The sequence below is a fragment of the Chiloscyllium plagiosum genome, unplaced genomic scaffold (genome assembly GCF_037043375.1).
Source record: "Chiloscyllium plagiosum isolate Xiang-an unplaced genomic scaffold, Cpla_swu_hap1 HiC_scaffold_2, whole genome shotgun sequence".
Taxonomy (NCBI): domain Eukaryota; kingdom Metazoa; phylum Chordata; class Chondrichthyes; order Orectolobiformes; family Hemiscylliidae; genus Chiloscyllium; species Chiloscyllium plagiosum.
The window spans coordinates 147,342,702-147,355,626 of NW_028270140.1; the positions used below are offsets into that span (position 1 = coordinate 147,342,702).

Below are 12,925 nucleotides of genomic sequence, written 5' to 3' on the forward strand. Positions count from 1 at the left end.
GAAGCAATGAAGCTGAGCCAAGTTTGATTATTCTCCATTCCCTGAACTGGCATGAGCACAAAGCAGATGTCAATCCCAGGATTGTCCTAAACTGTATGGTACACAGACTTAAACCAGCACACGTCACCCAACTCCTTTTCTTCAAATTAACTTTGAAATAGATATAAACAGATTATTTCCTGTAAATGATCTGGAGTTGGCAAATATCTATTAAACTAAGGAAATGTTTTCAAACTGTAATCATGTTTCAGATCCTCCAGTACTACCAAATGTGTGCTGTGGGACTACTCCCATGTTTCTGTTTAATTTGCACTAACCTCGTGTTTGTTGTTTCTTGGACAGCCGGAAGCCATCCCCTCTGTGCTAGTGGAAGATGACATGGAGCCAAATGATTCACAACGCCACTGAGACAGTCCATTATTTTCCGACAGGTCTAGCAAGTGAGAGAAAGAATGCATATTTTAAGAACGTAAAAGTATTTCCTACAATCCTCTACAGTATGTAAAACAACAGAGCACTGCTTCTGTTGCTGCATGAATTATGATACTCGCACTTCTTTTAACAAATGCAAGATAAGGTAATGTGGTTTAGTAGATATAGTGTACTAAAAGGTAGCGTCTGTGAACTTTATTCAGGCAATAAGATTTCATTGTAGGCCTTTCTATCCTTATTTTTTCCCATTCAGAACACATAATTGTTTCTGGACATTTTCCATTCTATCAAAAAACTTCCATTTATTACCAAGAGGCAATTTTTCATCATCAGCAAATGAAGTGAAGAAAGAATTGTAATAATGCACTACCTTGTACAAGCGCACGATGCCTCAAAGTGTTTTGCAAAATTTTTTTTTTGACTGTTGTTAAAACAGAGCAATCGACTTTCACGCAGAAAATCCCACAAATAGCAATTAAATGGCATTACCATCACTGAATCCCCCACTATCAACATCATGGGAGCTCTGCTGACCAGAAACTGAACTGAATTAGCCATATAAATACCATAGCTACAACAGCAAGTCTGAGGCTAGGAATTCTGCGATGACTAACTCACCTTCTATCTTCCCAAAGACTGTCTTCAAATTAAATGTGTCCTGTAATACTCCCTAGTGTATCACTGCACTTCAACAAAACTCAAGAACCTTAACATCATCTGGGATAAAACTGCCCAAATATTTGGCACTGCATCCAGTATTTTAAACACTCTGTCACCCCATTACCAATACACATTTGATAGATGGATGGATTGCAGCAATTCACATTCACTCTTCCAATAGCAACTTCCAAACCCATAACCTCTACCACCTGCAAGAAAGGCAGGATATAATGACTAAGTCCCACAGAAGTTAGTGCTGCAGCCAAAGCTTTTTTACAATTTACATCAATGACTTAGATAAGGGGTGCAAAGATATGGTGGCTAAATTTGTACATAACAGCAAAAAATGCTACAAAAAGGATAGGAGATTGTAACACCTATAAATAAACTTATCGTTTATCTATATGTGTTACAATCTCCTTCTTCCTTTCTGCCCATGATTTATTGACATAGCACAGAATGAGATACCACTCTGACTCACTTCTTACTTGTGCTTTGTAAATAGCTTTAGAGAATTAGGAAGTGAGTTATTTGCTGCAGGTTCCCTGCTTCTGACCTGTATTTGTAACCACAGTATTTATATGGCCAGTTCAGTTAAGTTTCTGGTCAATGGCAACACCCAGGATGATAATGGGGGATTTAGCAATGGTAAAGCCAGTTAATGTCAAGGGATGATGATTAGATTCCTTCTTGTTGAAGATTCCTTTTTATTCATTCATGGATGTAAGCATCCATGGATGTAGGCATCCATGGATGTTGGCTTTGCTTGGAGATCTGGAATACTAGGTCTATAATATCAATACTGTGCTACCGCTTATCCTAAATGGTCATAAGCTTGGCACTCTTGTGTACAAATGTTACTCACCACATGTCAGCCCAAACGTGGACACTGTCCAGATCTTGTTAAATTTAGACATGGTCAGTATCTAAGGAGTTGTGAACAGTGATGAAAATTATGCAATCATCAGTGAACATCCTGACTTCTGACCTCGTAATGGAGGCATTGATGAAGCAGCAAATGGTTGAGCCTAGGATATTTCGCTGAGGAACTCCTGCAGAAATGTGCTAGAGTGGAGATGACTGATCTCCAATAACCACAACCATCTTCCTTTGTGCGACATAGACACCAATCAGTCTTCTCCCTAAGTCTCATTGCTAGGACTCCTTGAACATAGGAACATAGAACTTAGGACAGGGAGTAGGCAATTCAGCCCTTCGAGCCTGCACCGCCATTTAACATGATGGTGACTGATCTTATCCTAGTCTCAACTCCCCTTTCCTGCCTGCTCCCCATAGCCCTTTATTCCGCTTTTCATCAGAAACATCTCTATTTCTTTCTCGAATCTATTGATTGATTCTGCCTCCGCTGCACTCTGTGGCACTGAGTTCCACAGCTTCACAACTCTCAGAGAAGTAGTTTCTCCTCATGTCGGTTTTGAAACTACTTCCTCTCACTCTATATCTATGCTCTCTTGTTCGAGACTGTTCCATAAGGGGGAATATCTATTCAACATCCACCTTATCAATTGCTTTAGTATCTTATATATCTCAATCAGATCACTCTCGATTCTTCTGAACTCCAGCGAGTACAAACCCAAGCTAATCAACTGCTCCCCGGAAGGCAGCCCCTTTATCTCTGGAATCAATCTTATGAACCACCTCTGAACTACCTCCAGTGCCACCACAAAGTTCCTCAACTAAGGAAATCAAAACTAGACAATATACAGAAGTGGTTAACAACACTTCTTTACTTTTAAAATCCATTCCTTTTCCAGGATTCCATTTGCTTTTCTTATTATATGCTGCACCTCCATACCCACTTCCTGTGGTTCATGCACAAGGACACTGAAATCCCTCTGCATGGACGCACTTTGAATCTGCTTCCTATTTAAATAATAATTTGCCCTTTATTTTTCCAGCCAAAATGGACAAACCCACACTTACTCACATTAAAGTCCATCTGCCAGATTTTGGTCCATTCTCTTCGCCTCTCAATATCCACCTGCAATCTCTTTATCGCCTCATCATTGGCTACTTTCCCACCTATTTTCGTATCATGAAAACTTTGCTGTGTTACACTTTGTCCCTGCTTGCAGATCCTTTATAGAGATTGATACTACATTCAGTTAAATACTGCCTTGAAGTCATTGGTAATAAAGATAAAATCACTTTCACCTCACCTCTGGAATTCAGCTTTTTTATTCATGTTTGAGTCAAAGCTGCAATGAGGTCAGGAGTTGAGCATTAGTGAGCAGGCTTTTGTTAAACAAGTATTGCTTGATAGCACCTTTGATGGCATTTTGATTAATTCAATGATGATTGAGAATAGACTGACACACTAGTAACTAGCAGGTTAGAGTTGTGCTTTTTGTGTACAGGACATATCTGGGCTATTTTGTACATTTTTGGCTGGATGTCAGTATTGTAGCTGTACAGGAACAACTCTCCCCCACTTGATCCCCTTAACCACGCAGCTTTATTTCCTTCCAAGTGTCAATCCAAATTGCTTTTGAAATCATTGTTTCCACCTACACAATGTTCGTAGGCAGCATGTTTCAGGTCATCACTATTCACTACAAAAGTCCCCCTTCATTTCTTGCACAAAATTGTAAACCTGTATCTCCTAGCCCATTTATCATCAGCTAAAGGGAGAGATTTACCCTTGTTCACATTAAGTACGTTTGTCATAATCTTGTATAACTCTATCAAATCTTCCACTATTTTCTTTGTTCAACAACGATGAAGGAGAAAGTGAAGACTGCAGATGCTGGAGATGAGAGTCGAAAGCGTGTTGTTGGAAAAGCACAGCAGGTCAGGCTGCATCAAAGGAGTAGGAAAATCGACGTTTCGAGCATAAGCCCTTCATCAGGAATGAGGCTTGTGGGCCATGGGTCTGAGAGATAAATGGGAGGGGGTGGGGATGAGGGGCAGGTGACTGAAGTGGTGGAGGATGATGCAATGTATGCGGAGGTTGGTGGGGTGAAAGGTGAGGGCCGGGGAATTCTATCCCTGTTGCGATTCGAGTGGAGGGGTTCAAGGGCAGGAGAGCGCAAAGTGGAGGAGATGCGCTGGAGGGCATCGTTGACCATGTGAGAGGGGAAATTGCCATCTGGGATGTTCTAGGGTGGAACTGCTCTTCCTGGGAGCAGATGCAGCAGTAGTGGAGGAATTGGGAATAACGGATGGTGTTTTTACGGAAGGTAGGATGAGAGGAGGTGTGTGGTCCTGGTAGCTGTGGGAGTCAGTGGGTTTGTAGTAAATGTCATTGTTTAATTGGTTGGCGGAGATGGAGATAGAGAGGTCCAGGAAGGGGAGGCAGGTGTCCAATATGGTCCAGATGAATTTGAAGTCAGGGTGGAAGGTGCTTGTGAAGTTTATGAACTGTTCAACTTCTTCGTGGGAACACGAGGTAGCGCCGATACAGTCATCGATGTATCGGAAGAAAAGGTGGGGAACGGTGCCAGTGTAGCTGTGAGATGGATTGTTCCATGTACCTGATGAAGAGGCAGACATAGCTGGTTTCCATGCAGCTCCCTGTCTCACTCCACCAAAGTCATGTAGGCCATGGGCCTCCTCCATCGCTAAACCCTTCCCACCTGATACCTGAAGGAAGAATGCGTCATTTTCCATCTTGGGATGCTGCAACCACACGGGATCAATGTGGATTTCACCAGTTTCCTCATTTCCCATCCCCCAACCTAACCCAGTCCCAAGCCTCCAACTTGCCACCACCCCCTTGAGCGGTCCTATCTGTCCATCTTCCTTCCTTCCCATCTATTCGCTCCACCCTCTCCTCTAACCTATCACTTTGACCCAGACCTTCATCTATCTATCACATTCCCAGCTATCTGTCCCCCAGCCCCACACCACTCCCATTTATCTCTCAGCCCCACCCCGGCCCACAAGCTTCATTCCTGATGAAGGGCTTATGCCCAAAATATCAATTCTCCTACTCCTCGGGATGTTGCCAGACCTGCTGTGATTTTTCAGCACCACACTCTCGACAAGGACGATGACACCCAGCTTCTCCAACCTATCACCACCCCTCAATACACAAATTTGGTAAGTGTACAGCCTCTCTCAAAAATAAAAAGGGGCTGTCTAGCAGCATTATAACATATGTAAGAAAAACTCACCAGCATGTGAATCGCCATTCTCTTTTCTCTTTTGAGTTCTTCCTAAGCTCCTCCGTGACCACGAGAAAAATGTTCCCCTCTTCTTGTTGCTATTATCATCTTCAAGCTCAATGGGTAGCAATCTGGATGATTTAATCCTTGAACCGGACTGGAACAGCAAAAATAAATACAGATGAATTAGGCTTGCAATTAGAACATTACCTTTGACAACAAAAACAGAAATTGCTGGAAAATCTCAGCATCTGTGGAAAGAAATAAGAGTTATTGTTTTGGGTCCAATGACCATTCTTTAGAAGTTTTGAGTTTTATCATGAACATTTTCATGTACAGTATGTAAAAAAACTGAAGAAAATACTTAAGCATAGAGAATAGTAAATATACAATTGCCCAAGTGCCCTGTGTTCAGTAAAAAAATAAAATGGTTGCAACTTCAAAGCTGTTCTGTAAAAACTGTTGCTACTGTTGGTTCAGTTCCTATCAACATCAACATCATGGGATGTGGTCTTTGCTGGCCAGACAAGCATTTCTTGCTAAATGTTAATTGCCTTGGAGAAGGTGGTGGCAAGCTGCCTTCATGAATTGCTGCAGTCCTTAGGGACATCCACAGTGCTGTTAGGAAAGGAGTTCCAGGAATCTGACTCAGCAACAATAAAGAAACAATGATTATTTCCAAGTCAGGCTTCTGCTATTCCCATGCATGTGCTGTCCTTGTCCTTCCAATGGTAGAGGTTTGGAAAGGTGTTATCTAAGGAACTTTGCTAAGTTGTTGCAGATGGTGCACACTGCTGACACTTCGCATTTATGGTGGTTAAAGTGAATGGTTGCTGGTGGTAGATGGGAAATCCATAAAGCAGGCTGCTTGTACTGGACTGTGTTAAACGTCTAGAGTGTCGTTAGAGCTAAACTCCGGCGGCGTCCGGTGAGCTCTATCTGGCCCTTGAAAATCCGGGGGAGATGGTGTAAATCTCGCGCCGGGCCGTACCCATATCCGCAGCAGGTCTCCAAGGTGAACAGCCTCTGGCATGTTAGAACAATGTAGGTAAGGGAAGTCGGCAAGTCAGATCCGTAACTTCGGGATAAGGATTGGCTCTAAGGGCTGGGTCGGTCGGGCTGGGGTGCGAAGCGGGGAAGGGCCTGTGCCCGAAACGTCAAATCTCCTGTTCCCTGGATGCTGCCTGACCTGCTGTGCTGTTCCAGCAATAAAGTTTCAACTAAACTCATCTAAGCAAGTGGAAAGCAAACCATCACACTCGAGTTTTGACTTGTAGATAGTAACCAAGCTTTGAGTTGTCGGGATGTGAGTTACTTGTCACAGAACTCCCAACCTTTGGCCTGCTCTCGAAAATATTGACATTACTGATCAGTTCAGTTTTTGGTCTATGGTAATGCTGAAAATATTGACAGTGGAAAATTCAATGATAGTAATACCACTGAATATCAGTAGAGATAGCTTGATTCTCTCTTCAATTGCCTAGCACTTGCCTGCTATAAATATTACTTGCCACACATCTCTTCAAGGTCTTGCTGCATACGTACACTGAATGCTTCAGTATCTGACAAATCACAAATGGTGCTGAACATTGTACAATCTTCAGCAAACATTCCCGCATCTTATGCCTGAAGTAAGGTCACTGATGAGGCACCTGAAAATAGCTGAACTTAGTATCTGACGAACTCCTATAGTGATGAAAATGTGTTGCTGGAAAAGCGCAGCAGGTCAGGCAGCATCCAAGGAACAGGAGAATCGATGTTTCGGGCATAAGCCCTTCTTCAGCTTATGCCCGAAACGTCGATTCTCCTGTTCCTTGGATGCTGCCTGACCTGCTGCGCTTTTCCAGCAACACATTTTCAGCTCTGATCTCCAGCATCTGCAGTCCTCACTAACTCCTATGGTGATGTCTTGTTTAAGATGATTGACCTTCAATCATAGCCATCTTTCTTTGTGCCAGGATTCCAACAGGTGGAAAGCTTCCTACCCTATTCCATTGACCCCAGTTTTGCTGGAGCTTCTTAATGTCATAGTCAGTCAAATTATGCCATGGTGTAAAGAACCAGCTCAGGTTCTATACTGTCTTCCATGTTTGAACCAGAAGCCAAGTTGCACTGGCTGAATCCAAACTGAGGTGTCAGAGAACAGGTTACTACTTATTACGTGTTGTTTAATAGCACACCCAATGAAACTTTTCATTACCTTCCTGGTGGTTGAGAGTAGACTGATTGGGTTGTAATAGTTGGGTTAGTGTCGTCCTGCTTTTTATGGAGGAGACATACTTGAACAGTTGCACATATTGTCAGACACATGACTGTGTCGTAGTGTCTTGAAACAACATGGTTGGTGATACGACTAGTTTGAGAGCACAAGTCCACACAAGTTCTATTGCAGAAGTGTTGTCAGGACTCTTTCTTTTGCAGTGTCAGCTTCAATTAAACTTCGCCTAAGTTTTTGTGGAGTCAGGACAATTCCAGAGCCATTTAAATCTGGCAGGTGGACTTAATTCTGGGATTCCTGCCCCCATTCCCGATGCTGACAATTTTAACCAACAGAGGATAAGGACACATGTTGCGAGTCTGCGCCTGCACACCTCACCTGCTGACTCCAATGAGATGGTCGACATCTCCTAGCTCCTCCCACATATTCATGAAGTCAGGCCAGTTGATCCACATTGTCTTTCAGAGGAATCATGAACCTTTGTCTAGTTTCCTGAATGCAGCCTGTCAAGGTTAAAAGGTCTTTTGCATGCCTCCAAACTACTATGGCCACATTTACCCTTCAGACCAACTCTATCAACTTAGACGTCTGCCCCAGCCAACCTCCAGGACCTCTCGCTCTTACATCTACCCCACTCGATTTGAAAACAGAGGGATGAACAGAGATAACATAAGTAAGAAGAAGTTTGTATGGAGCATTAGCAGTAGCTTTACTTAGCCAGACCAATAGCCTGTTTTATGCTATCAATGACATGAAATCTTTCTGGTACTTTTAAAGACGGCAAGGAATGAAAACAATGTTATACAAATTGTGGTAATTTATTAAGATTAGATTAGATTAGATTAGATTAGATTACTTACAGTGTGGAAACAGGCCCTTCGGCCCAACAAGTCCACACTGACCCGCCGAAGCGCAACCCACCCATTCCCCTACATTTACCCCTTTACCTAACACTACGGGCAATTTAGCATGGCCAATTCCCCTGACCTGCACATCTTTGGACTGTGGGAGGAAACTGGAGCACCTGGAGGAAACCCACGCAGACACGGAGAGAATGTGAAAACTCCACACAATCGCCTGAGTCGGGAAAATGAACCCGGGTCTCTGGCGCTGTGAGGCAGCAGTGCTAACCACTGTGCCACCGTGCCGCCCACGAGGTGTGGTGCTAACCACAGGGTTGTACCTCTGAATGCAAGAGATCAGAATAACACACTGGGCAATGTTATTTATATTTGAGGGAAGCTTTCTTTTATATTAAAGTAAAAGAAAATTAAAACATAAACTAATCTGTTGAAATGCTTGTGGGCAGTGAATCAGACAAAGGGTATCATGTACTATTTATGTGAGCTGAAAATGTGTTGCTGGAAAAGCGCAGCAAGTCAGGCAGCATCCAAGGAACAGGAGAATCTACGTTTCGGGCATAAGCCCTTCTTCAGGAATCTCCAAGGAACAGGAGAATCGACGTTTCGGGCATAAGCCCTTCTTCAGGAAGGGCTTATGCCCGAAACGTCGATCTCCAGCATCTGCAGTCCTCACTTTCTCCTCGAAGATTTTAACCTACTGCGAATCCTCTTACAAGGATGCCTTCCTTGAAGAAGCTCTCTTCCTCCTCCAGCATCTGCAGTCCTCACTTTCTCCTCCTATTTATGTGAGCTCCTTGTACAGAATCCCTTCACTGCAGAAACAGGCCATTCAGCTGATTGAGTCCACACCGAACCTCCAAAGCGCATCCCATCCAGAACCAGGTCCCCATCCCATCCCCATAAGCCCATGCTTACCATGGCTAATCCACTTAACCTGCACATTTTTGGATTGTGGGTGGAAACCAGAGCACCCAGCAAAAACCCATGCAGACTCAGGGAGAACATGCAAACTCCACACAGACAGTCACCCATGGCTGGAACGAACCAGGGTCCCTAGTGCTATAAGGCAGCAGTACTAGCCATTGAGTCACCATTAGGGCCTGTGTTAGGGCAATTAACATAAATCTGCATAGCATCACTGAAACAAATTCCTCCCTCCTAAGGCATTAGCCTATGCATAACATCCTAATATATGCAATGACACCTCGATAAACATGTTCTATGTTGTTTGAGTTTTACCAACTAACTGGGTGGTGCAGGAAGCAGAAAAGATCATACAATATTTATGTTATTCAGAAGAGGTAAACAATGCATAATTTTTGTGTTACATCAGTTTAAAAAGTACATGGCGCTTAAAATATCTTTTTTTAAAATCAATCAGCTGACCTCATCTGCTAGATCAGAACAAAAACAAACCGAAAAGGAGGCATGTTTTGTGACTAAAAAAAGGGAGAGTGGGGGGTGGAGAGGAGGAGGACCTTTATAGAAACGTAAATTATGAAGAGAATAGGTAAGTTGGAAGTAGAGAGGATGTTTCCACTGGAGGGTGAAGCTCGGACAAGAGGGCACAGCCTCAAAATTAGGGGGGGGGGAACAGATTTAGGACTGAATTGAGAAGGAACTTCTTCACCCAGCGGGTTGTGAATCTGTGGAATTCCCTGCCCAGTGAAGTGATTGAGGCTTCCTCTGTAAATGTTTTAATAGCTAAGATAAATAATTTTTTCGAACAGTAAAGGAATTAGGGGTTATGGTGAGAGGTGGATAAGTGGAACTGAGGGCATGAAAATATCAGCCATAGTCTTGGTGAATGGCAGAGTAGGCTTGAAGGGCCAGATGGCCTACTCCTGGTCCTAGTTTTTGTGTTCTTATTATTACTATCATTGAACCACAACTATCCATGGGGCTACCATTGACCAGAAAATCACTGGACTTGCTATAGTAGCTGTAAGGGCAGATAAGAGGCCTGGAATACCTCAGTAACTCCCTTCGTTACTCCCCAAAGCTGTTCACCACCTACAAGACTCAAATTAGGAATGTGATGGAATACTCCCCTCTGGCCTGGGTGGGTGCAGTTCCAACAACACTCAAGAAGCTTGACATCATCCAGGTTAAAGTAGCCACCTTGATTGCTGCCACATTCACAAGCATTCACTTTCTCCACCACTGATGCTCAATAACAGCAGTGTGTACTACACTGCAAAATTTCACCAAAGGTTCTCAATCAGCACCTTCCAAACCCAAAACTACTTCCATCTATAAGGATAAGGGCAACAAATACATGGGAACACCACTACTTGCAAGTTCCCCTCCAAGCCACTCACCATCCTGAAATGGAATCATGTCATTGTCCTTCCACTGTTGCTGGGTTAAAATCCTGGAACTCTTTTCCTAATGGGTCAACCCACAACACATGGAGTGCAGCAGTTCAAGAAGGCAACTCACTGCCAACTTCTCAAGGGTAGTTAGGGATGGGCAATAAAATGCTGGTCAGCCTATGATGTCCACATCTCACAAGTATTAAAAATTATCTTTGGAAGATGCATTTTGTTTTGATTCATTGTTTTTCAACCCATCTCCTCTCCCTGTTTTTCTCATCTCTGGAGCTTCAGTTCCATTAATGCCCCAAAATACCTCAACCAAGTTCAAGTATGTCATATGTGTGTTTGGGAAGTGATTAATGTCAGGTTATGAGTCCAATCCTGTCCTCACTTACATTATCCAGAGTCCTGTGCTATTGTCCATTGCTATTCTTTTCCCTCATCCATCCCATGGTATTCAAATTATGTACAAATTGCAGTCAAATAAAAAATTGGAAGGTTAAATGCCTACTTTATTAGGAGTAGATTGGTCTGAAGTGGTGCTGTGCCTTGATGCAGGACTGCATGGTACCTGACAAGGATCAGGTAAGGAGCGACCTTCTACTTCTGCCAACATGCATTCTTGGTACAGTGTTGATTTCAGAAAGCGAGTGTAGCTGTCAAACTTCATCAAGTTAAAAATCTACATTGGAGGAAAGAAATACTGTAGATTTTTTTTCTGAACGTTATTTTTAAATCAAAAGAAATGAATAATGTTACATTATATATATGCTACTTAACAGTAGTTACGTGTGGAAAAACAACTGCAAAACAGATGCATATATTGACATCACTATGTGAAATCACCAACTATGGTGACTGAAAATTTCTTTGCAGGCTAAAATGTTTTCTGCAATTAGGCATTTTTGGCAGTGTCATTCATTCTATCAAATATTTCACTACAATTTAATGGTTTTTAGTTGGGGAATTAGTGGGAAAGAGTTTATCAGCAGAATATGTAAATGGACAAACACTACTTAGATTACTATACCTGCAGTTGCTGTTCTTTAAACATATCTGGGTGTGGTGCGTTAATGATATCATCGGCCAACTGTGCCTGGCTATCAATATTGACAGGAGTATTTGCCTTGTTGGATAAAAAGTTGTTGTAGATTTCCCGAGCTCTATACAACAGCTGTAAAACAGTGGCATCACAAAGAAGAAGAGGAAGATATAAATCGTGTTTTACCATGTTCGGGTTAAATGTCAGACAGCTACTGTGATTAACAAATGAATATTTAAAAGAAGAAAGTACACAAACCAAGTGAGGAAGATTGTATCACAAACAGGTTACCAGGTAGACAGATTCACTATTTCACAAATAACATAAAATACAAATGTTGCATTTGTATTTTATACAAAAATTTTATGCAAAATACACACATTTTGCATTCATTTTTAATGGAATATTTAAAATCTTCCAGTTGTAACCCTATCACTGACCTTCCCTTTTGTTTTTCGTAGTTAATCTGACATTCCTCCTGTCCACTTTTCTGTTTTTCCTGTAAGCCTTGATTCCCTACTGATCCAGAATCTATGTAAGACCATAAAATGCTCCACCTTACTTTTTTTATTTTTAGATTTTCTATCAATTTGTTAATTTCTAGTCATCACTAATGAGACCCGCATTTTAATTCAAATTTATTAAATTTAGATTCCCTCTGCTGCTGTAGTGGGACTTAAACTCATAGCTCCAAGCAAACGTTCAGGATTACTAACCCAACGATATTACCAGAATGCCACAGGCATCCTTCTGCTAGTCACCTTGACCTGAAACTCCACGGATGCTGCGCTACTGGACCTACTGAGCATTTCCTAAATGTTTTATTTCTTCCTGAGTTTTTTTTTGTGCGGCCTCATCACAATACATTTTTTTGCGTTAGTTCAAATTGTGTGTTCAAAATATAGATTTTGAAACAAAATCTAGAAGCATTTGCTTAGAATAAACATAATTCTGTGCAGAATAAGGTTATTCATACCACTGGGGTCTGCACAGACTCTTTCAAAGAGCTATCTAGTTGATGTCATTACATTGGTCCTCCATGTCTTTCAATTGTTCTTTTTTTTAATACAATTGCCTTTTAAAATCTATATTTGAATTTATAAATCACTCTGTCGAACATTATGTTCCAGATCTTAACTCCTTGCTGTGTAATACATTTCCTTACATGTCATGTCTAATTATTTTCCCTTGTCAACCTGAAATGTTAACTCCACAGGTGCTGCCTGGCCTGCTGAGTATTTTCAGCATTTTCAGTTTCCATTTTG

The 12,925-nt window shown here is 42.0% G+C and overlaps 1 protein-coding gene across 3 annotated transcripts in view; it reads right to left on the bottom strand.

Moving 5' to 3' along the window:
* The window catches only part of rgs12b (regulator of G protein signaling 12b), a 280,716-nt gene that overhangs the window by 108,900 nt on the left and 158,891 nt on the right, over window positions 1-12,925 (bottom strand). For all 3 annotated transcript variants that reach the window (XM_087974225.1, XM_087974213.1, XM_043703699.2), the window contains exons 7-10: window positions 11,649-11,792; window positions 11,130-11,300; window positions 5,229-5,376; window positions 318-433 (exon numbers count right to left, since the gene is read on the bottom strand). In XM_087974225.1, the coding sequence (XP_087830351.1) occupies window positions 318-433; window positions 5,229-5,376; window positions 11,130-11,300; window positions 11,649-11,792 (579 nt within the window). The remainder of the gene's footprint in view (window positions 1-317; window positions 434-5,228; window positions 5,377-11,129; window positions 11,301-11,648; window positions 11,793-12,925) is intronic.